The 12,148-nt window shown below is 41.9% G+C and overlaps 1 protein-coding gene across 1 annotated transcript in view; it reads right to left on the bottom strand.

Annotated features, from left to right (window-relative positions):
• Window positions 1–1,148: 1,148 nt before the first annotated feature.
• Igsf11 (immunoglobulin superfamily member 11) overlaps window positions 1,149–12,148 on the bottom strand; it is a 115,978-nt gene continuing 104,978 nt past the window's right edge. Inside the window, exons 5-7 of the mRNA XM_050148958.1 lie at window positions 4,154–4,276; window positions 3,286–3,436; window positions 1,149–2,038 (exon numbers count right to left, since the gene is read on the bottom strand). Of these exons, the coding sequence (XP_050004915.1) occupies window positions 1,606–2,038; window positions 3,286–3,436; window positions 4,154–4,276 (707 nt within the window). The 3' untranslated portion in view covers window positions 1,149–1,605. The remainder of the gene's footprint in view (window positions 2,039–3,285; window positions 3,437–4,153; window positions 4,277–12,148) is intronic.

Below are 12,148 nucleotides of genomic sequence, written 5' to 3'. Positions count from 1 at the left end.
CCGTGCAGACTATGCCCATAGGCAAAGAAGGCAAGAAGACTGGTGGAAGAGGGACAGAGGGAACGGAAGAAGAAGAAAAGAGATAGATTCTTTGAAAATTGTGGGCTCAGTACAAACAATTAAAAAAAAAAAAGGCTTGGAAGAAATCACCATGAGTTGCCTAAAGTGTAGTTAAGGCAAGATAGTCAACCATACAAGTACAGCACAATACAGAGCAGAGAGTCCATAAATGAATCTGGTCAATTGCAAGGCTAGCAAGCCAAGGAATGAGCCAAAAAAGGAAAAAAAAATGGGGAAGGTGTATTTTTACACGGGTGTGCAATGCATTCAGGCAAAACTGCACACGCACATTTTCAGATGCTTAACAAACCCCAAGAGCACACTGGGCGATCGCCCGTTTATCTAACCCTCATTATTCTTCTGCAAAAAAAAAAAAAAAAAAGGGGGGGGGGGAATTATTTTGAAAGAAACAAACCAACTCCTGCCCTTTCTGCAACAGCCTACTAACCTCTACTTGTCAAACAAGAGGGAGTCATCCTCCTCGGTACAAAAGACATCAGGTGCTGCCCACATTACAAGTGACTGGTGTGGCAGCAGGGTTGACAGGCACAATCTTGCTTCTTTGGGGCCCTGCTAGCAACGCAGAGGCCCCTCCCACCTGCCTCCCCCTTGTTTTCCAGACAGCCCCCTCATCTCCCGGAACCGTGACAGGTTTCTGCTGAGCCACTGAGCACAATCACTGGACAAGGTGTTAAGTTCATGCCTTCCTAGTTCACTGTCTTTCAAGTATTTAAAAAAAATAGTTTTCTTTTAAAAAAATATTTTTTTTTTTTTTTTTTAGGAAATCATGAACAGTAATTGCCATGGACCTGTAAGAGATCCCAGAGAAACACAGACAAGAATTTGTCAACACAGCAAAATCCCAAATACGGAAGATCACGGTTCAGGAAGAGGTAAATAAATAAGAGTGTGGGGGTGTTCACAAGAAGTTTCCTTATTTTCCCCCATTTCTAGCCAAATTTTGTTTTGTACAAAGTTTCACCTTTATGATAAAGAGCCAGCCCAGTTGGAATGCATCGCTAGTACCATTAAGGCCTCGCCATTAAAGGGGAATGGGAGAGGCAGAACAGGCCACAAGCTTGCTCATGTTTGTTTTGTAAATATACATATTTTAAAAAATAATCTTATTATTTAAACTCCACCTGGCACTTAAGTCTCCTGAAAATTATTAAGTTAGGCAAGAATTAAAGAACAGGTCCACCTGGACCACAGTTTGGGTCGTAAGCGCTATTCTGCCTCTAGCATTCTCCTTGGCTTGGCACGTCATTCGAGATGCAGCAGTTTGTTTTTGTTTTGTTTTTTGTTTTTTTTAACTGAATCCCAGGACAACTGTGGTGAAGAACAGTCTTCTTGAGTCTTCATGACGGAATATTCTCGGTCACTTCACACACTGCAGTGGCCAGGCAAGAGCACCGTCTTCTTGGTGCTTTCCACTAAAGTAATGGTAACAAAAGTCTATCTTTCCAGCACTCGCCCACCCCTGCTCTCCCCCTTGTCGGGAGGCATTCCATTTTCTCTCTTCTGCACACAGCATCCTCAAATATCCTACACCAGGGATCCCGCCCGACTCTGGGCAGGCACCATGACAGGTACTGCACCGATGCGCTCCAGAGTCACTTGGCTGACAGTGTAGGAGTGTGTGTGCTGAGGCCAAGGCTTCCTGCTGACTGAACCATTGTTCCTGGGCATGACCTGGGGTGAGGACTCTCTGTTGGCTGTCACTACCAGGGTCTTATGTGGGCCAGAGACCAGATGGCTCCCATTTGCATAGATGGAGGGGATAACGGCATTGCCAGAGAAAGACTGGCGTAAGTCACTGAAGTGGTTGAACGATTCCGTGTTTCTGTGGGCTTTGGGATTGTTGTTCCAGTATCGACTGTTGTAGGTATTGGAAGAGGTCAAGGTGTTATTTTCCGAGGAGGATATCTCTGTGTGAAATGCTTTGGCAGAAGAGCATTTAGGTGGAAGATCATCCTCTCTGAAATGAAACAAAAATAAAGTTATATATAATGGAAACACATGTCTACAAATACATAAACACACACACACATCTCTTAACTATGAAGAAGACAACCTACAAAGAAACCCACTGAATTAGTTGTTATAAAACACCCAGGTGAGCAAACTAAGGACATCAAGAAGTTGAAAAAGTCATTTATGCTGTCTAGACTGTACTGCTAACAGAATTTGAAGAACCACTGTGGTGTGCTGATAGGCTACAGGAGGTGAACAAGGAGAGCTGGCAGCAGAGAGGAAGACCAGAGAAGGAACGGGAACAAATTCAGGAAAACTGAGAAGACCTGGATCATTAAAGCATATCAACAGGGATATGATGTAGTCAAGTCTGAGACAGTCTGGACCCCCACATCCCAGGAGCTAAACACCAAGCTTTAAACACCATCTTGACATTTTTTTCCTTAAAACATTTTTATTCTTTTATAAACTGCCTGTTATATTTTTTATGTCTTGGGAAGTCCATTAAGAAATTAAGGGTTGAAAATTGTTCTCCATTGAGGGGTACTTTTTGAGGTGGGAATGTAACCAGCTATGGCATTGAGAAGCAGGAGCTCTGGCTGGTGTTTAGGACTAGGTAAAGCCAGCAGGATAGGGCACAATGACTGGATCCAAGCCGCTTTGTAAGAAAAGAAAGGGCTAACAGATACATACCTCCCATCTCTCTGTGTGTGATGCTGTGCTGCCTTGTGATTCAGGCAGGAAGCCACCACCAGGTGACAACCCTTAGACATAGCTCCTCCAGAAGCATCCAAGCGTTTTTACATAATGCACGATGCCTGGTGTATATTATTATCATGTTGAATATGATTAATATGCTCCTTCATAGCAGGCCACAGAGCAGTACTTAACTAGGTAGAGAAACTGGTATGTTTGTGGTCAACCCCTTTGCCTCTACATGTTCCCATCTATTAGAGCGGCCAACATGAAACACAGGTCTTACAGGCTGACTGTTCTGGTGTGACATTCATGGTCTACCCCGCAGCTGTGGGGGCACAGGGGAGCTCTTCATCCTACTTAGATTCATGAAGGATCTTCGTGTATAAAAGTGAGTATGACCATGAGGAAAAGTAATAAACATAACAAGAAAATGGCATTTAGACATTAGCATTACCTTGACCATAGAACTGTAAGACTGGCCAAGAAACCTTGACTCCACAATGAAGAGAAACACACACGGTCTCTGCAGGATCAGCAATCTGACAGACTAACCTGATTTCATTGGGGATATCTTCCTCCTCCTCCTCTTTATTTTTGCTTCTCCAGTAAAAGAATGCCCCTGAAATTAGTGCAATACAAATAATGATGAGGACTACCCCGGTGCCGACAGCTCCAGCGATGACTCCAACACTTCGGGGCTGGGCTGCAAAACAGATTTAAGGGAGATTAAATAAACAAGAGAGAAATAGTGCATGCCATACAGCTATATTCACACAAATAAGTCTGTTTAAAATGTACAAAGCTGCCCAAAGCATCCCATCCACATGAAATCAGATCTTGACTAACCTTTGGCATTCCCAGTAGGCTTGCAGCAATGTTGGACAAGTAAACCACCACCACCTCCCAAGGCCCCAGAAGAGCGCAGCTGGAACAGGGCAGGAGACAGAGCCTACTCAACTGCCTTAGTGTCCCAGAGAGCTTTGGACCTCAGATTGTTTATGGCCTCATCGAAGTCACATGATGCCCTTCCACAACCAAAATAAAAAATCATCTAGATTTCCCCTACCGAAAAGAAGTGTTCCAAACTGCTTTTGATAACTGAACACCCAGAAGACCCAAGAGATTAGGAAGGAAAGCAAAGGAGTATCACGAGACTGCATACTACTGTGACTGCAGACTAACGTCATGTCCACAGCGCCATGACATGAAGATTAGTTTGGTTTTGATGGTCCTGAGAAGACTCTGTCACAGGATCGGCATATAAGGGAGGCTTAAATAGTAAAATTTTTATAAAATATTTTCAACAATGATTTAAAAGAATTTGTTTACTCTACACATAATCTCAGAACACTTATAAAGAACTCTGCATTTTGTGACTTAACCAAGGTCTGGACATCTGCATCTTGAGTTATGTACTTACGTGAGATCACCTGAAGATCCAGGAGACAGGTACTCGTCCCGATGGCGTTAGAAGCCACACACTGGTACAGACCCGAAGACAGGGCACTGATATTCCGGATGGTGACTGTTCCCTGGACCTGGTCTGTCACAAAGACAATAATCAAGTGACAGCTTGATGGAATGAAGAAGGAAAACAAAGAAATCAGAACATGGATGACATTATATCCACACTGGAGAGTGGCCAGTTTTCTTCCTTTTTATAACGACAGGAGAAACTGTTGGTTCGCAAATGTTAAAGAAAATCATGACAGCATATTAAAGACAGATCTACTAAGGATTGTCCTGAATAAGGACAACCTTGAAACTCAAGATCCAGACTAGTGAATCATAGCCTAACTAGTGGTCTCTCCTGACTGGGGAGGTCTGGCTTGTCCTTGGGAGGCTGTGATCGGAAGATCACATTGTAACTATATACAAGTGCAGTAAAAGCTTAGAACCCACACAGTTTGGTTTATGCATGGCAGAGAAAGAATCAATTCTATGCTCTAAGTATCACAAAAAGTTGGAAGGAGAGTAGAAGGGAGTCTGGAGAAGAGGAGCTTCAGACCCCACAGTACCATTTCACAGAATTTCCCATCAGGCACATGGAACACAGAATTTCCCATCAGGCACATAGAACATCCACGAACCAAAGTCATCTGCTAAAGACACCCCATACCCTGGCAGGAATGGTCCTACAACAGTGGCTCCATTGTGTCCCTAGCCCCCTAGGAACAGCTCAAGGAAGCTTGGCCTTGATGGGAAGCAGCTGTGGATTCAGAGTAGAAAAAGCCAGAGTAGCCAGTGGGTGCTGCTCCCCGCATAAGGAGGTTTTGTCCTGTGTTTTATTTTCAAATCCACCGCGCTGGCATATTGAGCAATGCTCTAGCTGGTAACACTTGGGCAACTCAACAGCACCAACACAGTTTAGTCATTTGTGCCCACATCACTGAAATGCCTTACCAGAGTAACAAAAATATGCCAAGCATCGGGTAAATTTTTATATGTAGCTATTTTTCCAATGACCCTTTGAGATATTTTTATTATTAGCCTACTGAACAACTAAAGACACTGTGATTTTAGATGGCTGGCTAAGAAAGGGTACATAGCTGGTGGCCAGAAACTGCAACTGTGTGGCTGGCATCTAAGACCTTTGCTCTGGGCCTCACTGCCTCCCTTTAGCTGGGAAGAAAACATACCTGTCATCAGAACAATCCAAAACAGTGCAAACTTAGAAGCCAATGGAGAATGCTCTTAACGACATATGTGAAAAGTACCAGGCACAAGGTCCAAGAATTCCTTAGCCTGTCCTGGGAACTATCCCTACCCTGGCTTGACTTTTATATGGAACTACGATTTAGTTATCTGCTAGTGGCTTTCATCTTTATCTACAGCAAAGCCAGAGGGGTCTGGTTTTATCAGTTCCTTCATTTACTGCATAAATACTTATGGAGACCCTCTCTCTGTGCTGGGTAATCCAGAGATCGATGCCAGGAGATCAACAGGACAGACCCTAATGAGGCAAGGAGTCTCAGTGAGTGGTTTAAATGCCAGCCAGTCAGACCTCCAGACCTCAGGTTGCTTAGGGTGCGTAAGGGAGGGCCACCTAAAGAACAGCTGGAAATTGAATAGAATATAAGGTATGGGGTATACACAGGTCCCCATATACCAAGGCTGTCAGGGTTGTCTAAGCCTTCAAATACAATGCAGTGGGACGTGTTCATGAAAGCTGGAATCATCCAACATATTTGGGGTGACATCAGTATCACAGGCCAGATAAGGGAGAGAGACTTGGTATTTTCCATTTCTGTTGGAATGCACTGTGTAGCACGGGTTGGTTGAAGAAGGCACTCCCAGAGGACATTTTACGACCTATGTGGTAGCAGGACCCATGCTACATCGGACACTCTGACACCTTTCTAAGTCAATGTACTTAATGGTTGCTAGGTTTGCACACATTATTTCCTTTTCTGGTGTGTGTGTGTGTGTGTGTGTGTGTGTGTGTGTGTGTGTGCCTGTGTGTGTATGCTGATTTAATCTTCATAACATGCTTAGGTTCTGTGTTCTCTGCTTTCCAAAACTGAGCAATCTCAGAGTAGGCTTGACAACATATGTATGCAAGTAAAGTAGTCTCTCAAATCAGATCTGCCCAGGTCCAGAGAGCACAACCCTCACAAGTACACCTGCCTTCCAGTAAGGGACTTAAAGCTACACAGGTGCATCCAAACACAGCACCTCACCATTCAACGGGCCAGCACTGCTGGAATAACAAACCAACCATCTGCAGAACTCCTCCTTCAGTCATCCCAAAGCCTCCAGGCAGCAAAGGCACCAGCTCCAGGGTAACCAACCCTACAATCCCACATGCTGCTACTGGTTTTCTTCCATTTTTCCTCTTAAGGCCCAAGACTCTAAAAATTCAATCAGTTCACATCAAACCACTAATTTTGTTGACATCCCCAGAGACAACTAGGGGGATTTTCAACAGCTGCTCTAAGCGGCACTTGGGCATGCACACAGCAGTCAACTCCAAGGGACGCCGCTGTAAAGTCACTTTTAAAAAGCTGAGGCCACCCATCCTCCTTTTTTTTTTTGTCTTTGTGTGTGTGTGTGTCCAGATACAGACACCATTTGCATTTGCCCTAAAAAACGTGGCTCAATGGGGCTGATGTGCCATGGTACAGCTCACTCAGATGTAATCAGGTGACAGATGGGACAAACACCACACACACTGATAAGGAAGGATTAAGAAGCAGCAAATCAGGAAAGCTGAGCTAGGAGCCAGCCCTCAGCAAACACCAGACTGCAGCAAACAAGCACACATCCCACCCTGATACCCGTCAGGCCTGTGTTGTACAGGAGCAATTTGCTGACATGAAGGATGAGGGGAGCTGTCCCTTTGATCTTCCTTCTTCCAAACATGGACATGTGATTTGGGGAGCTACAGTGTGGGAAGGTGAGAGGGTAGCAATCGCAGTTTGGTTTGCGCATGCTCTGGGTCACACACAGGCGGTACATGCGGCCTAGCAGGCCCCTCAGGATCACAGAAACAAGTACACGTGATTCTTCCCAATTCTATCTGTGCTTCTCAGTTACAGAGCCCACATCGGGCTGGGTCAAGATTGCATTAGCAGAGTCTTGTGTTTGGGAGGTAGACTCTGCCTCCTACTAGCGATGAGGACCTGCTTGGTGATGTGTGTTTTAGCTTCCTCATCTGGAACTAGAAAAGCCCCTCGACCTGTGAGAACCGAATGAGACCCTGCATGTTAACCTGACCAGGATGCTGTCTGGTGCTATATCTACACCGATATTTCTTGGGACTATACACACACACACACACACACACACACACACACACACACACACGCGCACGCACACGTATATGAAATCCTTAAAAACTTGGTTGAGAAAGGTAGAAAAGCCTCGAGTACCTTAAATTCTCAGTAGATGTCAATATTTGGGATTTTACAGGAGTAATAAGAATGTCAAATATCATAAATCAGTCTGTATTTTTATGATTTATACATCTTAAAAGAAGGATCACAATAACAGTGAATAATTTCTTAAATAAAAGAATGAGAAGTTCTGTTTAAAATATAACAATAGATAAATGGTTTACTATTACTTAGGTAAAATTATATGCAAACATGATCTCTCCTTGAAACAAATATTTAATGGTAAATATAAAACCAAAGGAAATATTAACACCAAATAAAGGCCAGATTAAAAAATCTATTTAAAAGCATGAACATGAGGCTGGAGGTGCAATGCAGTGTTAAGAACAAAAACTGTTCTTGCCGAGGACCTGTGTTAGGTACCCACAATCCATGTCAGCAGCTCACAAATGCCTGGAACTCCAGTTCCGACGGATCCAACTCCATAGGTAGCTTCAACAGGCACCTGAACTCAAGTACATCTAATCACACGCAGACACATGAAATAAAATCTTAAAAAATATTAAAAAATTATTACAAATAGTTAACACTGTAACTACAGCTCTTAAAGAGAACATTTAAATGCCATGTGATATTTTGTGTACTACTCAGGAGGTTTGATCTCTGCTCAGGAGACGCATGAATGGAGTATGTATCATTTTTGTGTTGCTGTTGGCTAAGATACTGATGATTTTATCTTTACTCATTCTGAATGCTAATCTTCCCCATTTCCTCCCCACCCCATCACTGTCTTCAAGCCTTCTTCATCCATCAAAGTTTCCCATTTATGACCTGGATGTGCACTTTCACCCTGATTTCTAGCACTCTTCTAAAATGGACCTCTTGTTAACTTTTCTGTTTACACATCTGTAAATACTCAGAATGTCAGCAAGAACATCCAGACTCCTCAAATATTACACAATGCTTTTCGCAATCTGTGTGTGGTGCTTTAAGTAGTATCTAGTGTTTTATATTGACTTTATTGAGCTATACATTTTTCTTTTCTCCTCTCCCTTTCTCTCCCCTCTTCTTTAACCCTCTCCCATGGTTCCCATGCTCTGAATTTACTCAGGAGATCTTGTCTTTTTCTACTTCCCATGGAGAATACATCCATTATGTCTCTCTTAGTGTCCTCATTGTTGTCTACGTTATCTTAGATTGTGAATTTTAGGCTGATTTTCTTTGTTTTATGTGTAAAAGCCACTTCTGAGTGAATACATATGATATTTGTCTTTATGGGTCTGGGTTACTTCAATATGAGTTTTCTAGATCCATCCATTTGCCCACAAATTTCAAGATGTCTTTTTTTCTGCTGTGTATTGCTCCATTGTGTAAATGTACCACATTTTCCTTACCCATTCTTCAGTTGAGGAGCATTTAGGTTGTTTTCAGGTTCTGGCTATGACAAACAATGCTGCTATGAACGTAGCTGAGCATATGTCCTTGTGGTATGATAGAGCATCCTTTGGGTATATACCCAAAAGTGGTCTTGCTGGGTCTTGAGGAAGGTTGTTTCCTAATTTTCTGAGAAATCGCCATAGTGATATCCAAAGGGCTGTACCAATTTGTACTACCACTAGCAATGGAGGACTGTTTTCTTTACCACCCAGCCTCTCCAGCATAAGTTGTCATTAGTGTTCTTGGTCATTCTGACAGGTGTAAGATGGAATCTCAGAGTTGTTTTGATTTGCATTTCTCTGATGACTAAGGATGTTGAGCATTCCCTTAAGTAACTTTCTACCATTTTAGATTCCTCTGTTGAGAGTTCTCTGTTTAGGTCTGTAACCCATTTGTTTTATTGGATTATTTGTTCTTATGATGACCAATTTCTTGAGTTATTTGTATATTTTGAAGATCAGTCGTCTGTCTGATATGGAGTTGGTGAAGATCTTTTCCCATTCTGTAGGCTGCCGTTTTGTCTTAAAGTAGTCAACTTCATATGGAAAAAGCAAAAGACCCAAAACAATCCTTTTCCATAAAGGAACTTCTGGAGGTATCACAATCCCTGACTTCAAACTCTACTACAGAGCTACAGTGCTGAAAACAGCTTGGTATTGGTATAAAAACAGACAGGAGGACCAATGGAACCAAATATCAAGATATCAAGCCACACACCTACAAACACCTGATTTTTGACAAAGAAGCAAAAAATATAAAATGGAAGCATATTTAACAAATGGCGCTGGCATAACTGGATGTCAACATGTAAAAGAATGAAAATAGATCCATATCTATCACCATGCACAAAACTTAAGTTCAAATGGATCAAAGACCTCAACATAAAGCCAGCCACACTGAATCTTATAGAAGAGAAAGTGGGAAGTATACTTGAAAGCATTGGTACAGGAGACCATTTCCTAAATATGATCATAGTAGCACAGACACTGAGAGAAACAATTAATAAACAGGACCTCCTGAAACTGAAAGCTTCTGTAAAGCAAAGGATACAGTCTAGTGTTTTTTTAAGAAGTTGTAATATTGAACATTATATGGCTCTTGTTTCTTTTTTCCAGATTATCTCACATAAGAATGGCATTTCATGAAGCAAAGGGGAAAAACCACCCCATTATTCAACAGTTTAAATTCATGAAAATTTTTCTTCTTCCATGAGAGTCACATAAATACTCAGACTGAGTAAGAAAATAGTATGGTTCTTTTATTGAAAATATATTTTTATGTGATATATTGAATAGGTATGGAGAGAGTAGACAGCCCTGTCTTGTTCCTGATTTTAGTAGAATTCCTTTGAGTTTCTCTCCATTAAGATGTTAACTATGAGCTTTCTGTAAATTGACTTTATTATGTTGATGTTATGTCCCTTGAATCCCTAAAGTCTACAGGATTTATATCATGAACGGGTGTTGGAATTTTGTCAAAGGCCTTTTCTGCATCTAATGACAGGGTCATGCATTTTTGTTTTTGTTTTTTGTCTTTCAAGTTATTTATATGGTGGATTACATTGATCAATTTACATATGTTGAACCATTCCTGCATCTCTAGAATAAAGCCTACTTGACCAAGGTAGGCCATCTTTTTTATGTGTTCTTGGATTCAATTTTCAGGATTTTATATGAGAATTTTTACATCTGTGATAATATGGGAAAATGGTCTATTATGTCTTTACAGCTTCCTCCAAGATTGAATAGATTCCTTCTCTGTAGGGAAGTTCTTTAAACAGGAAGGTACACAACTCAAGATAGCTTCAGGAAGTGCCTGAAATTCATCAGACTTACTAGGTCCCCACCAGTAGGAATAAACATAAAAGTTGTGAGTCCATTTTATAGGGAAGGAAGCCTAACTTCAAAGAATGCTCCCAGAGAAGAAAAGCCACAAAGGAGACCCTGAGACCAAAACAGCTGCCTCGAAGAAGCAGGAACCAGTCGAGCTGCCTAGAAGGGTTCACACTCCTGAGGTACCTGGAAAGACACTCTCTATCCTGTTGAGCTGCCTGCAGGCTGTGCAGTGTGCTCCAGGTAACCCCTGTTTTGTCAGCTGTCACCCTTGCTGGTGTAGATGTTGAAAATTCAGCTGCCTTTGACTCAGTTATGTTCTGGTAAGCTGGAGAGATTGCTCAGCAGTTAAGAGCACTGCCTGCTCTTCCAAAGGTTCTGAATCAATTCCCAGCAACCACACAGTAGCTCAGAACCATCTTTAATGAGATCTGGTGCCCTCTTGAGTCGTCCTCATCAACAGTGACCATGAAACCCAATATGGACAAGTTCAACAAAACCGCCATATACAGGCTGCCCATGCATGCTTCAGCATTGCCAGGGCATAAATTTCAATTTCAAATGTAACCTCTTTCCCATATACCTGTAAGTACCCCCTCCCCTAAAAAACTCATTGGCTCATCAAATTGGGCTTCAGCAATATCCTTTGTTCTGTTGTAGGACCCCTACCTGTGGTAAATAGATGTGTATTTTGTCTTTCTACAAAAAGTTTTTGTCTCACAAAAGTATGTAATTCTCTTTCTTTGCTGGTTCTTCATGTAGTCTGGGTGTAAGGGTTAACTGTGACCTCATAAAATGAGTTTGGCAATGATCTGTTTATGTGTTATGGAATAATTCGAGGAGAACTGGCATTAACTCTTCTTTGAACAGAATTCTATGGACCTTTTTGGTTGGGAGACTTTTAATGACTATTTCTAATTCATTAGAGGTTACAGGTCTGTTTAAATTGCTCACGTGATTGTGATTTAACTTTGGTTAGTGGTATGTACAAGAAAATTATCTACCTCTTTTAGATTTTCCAAATTAGTCCACTTTGGTGGACTACGGGGTTTGGTTCTCTAGATTTCCTCTGTGTGTACAGTTGATGAGCCCTTTTCACTTCTGACTTGGTTCATTTGGATTTCAAACTTTTTAATAAAACAGCATTAGGCTATGGTGCCTTTTAAGATTTTCCCCTGTTCCAGCTGTGCTATTTCTAAAAAGCTCTGCACAGAGGTCTCAAGCAAGCTGACAAGACCATTACATTACTTCCCTGTGATCAACTATGGAAAAATGGGGTCGACCAAGTTGTTCTTAGAAATATAAGAAAAG

This window comes from Alexandromys fortis, unplaced genomic scaffold (assembly GCF_014885135.2).
Source record: "Alexandromys fortis isolate MF-2015 unplaced genomic scaffold, M_Fortis_MF-2015_v1.1 scaffold_4, whole genome shotgun sequence".
In the NCBI taxonomy this organism is placed as follows: domain Eukaryota; kingdom Metazoa; phylum Chordata; class Mammalia; order Rodentia; family Cricetidae; genus Alexandromys; species Alexandromys fortis.
This window is presented reverse-complemented; position numbering and strand designations above follow the sequence as displayed.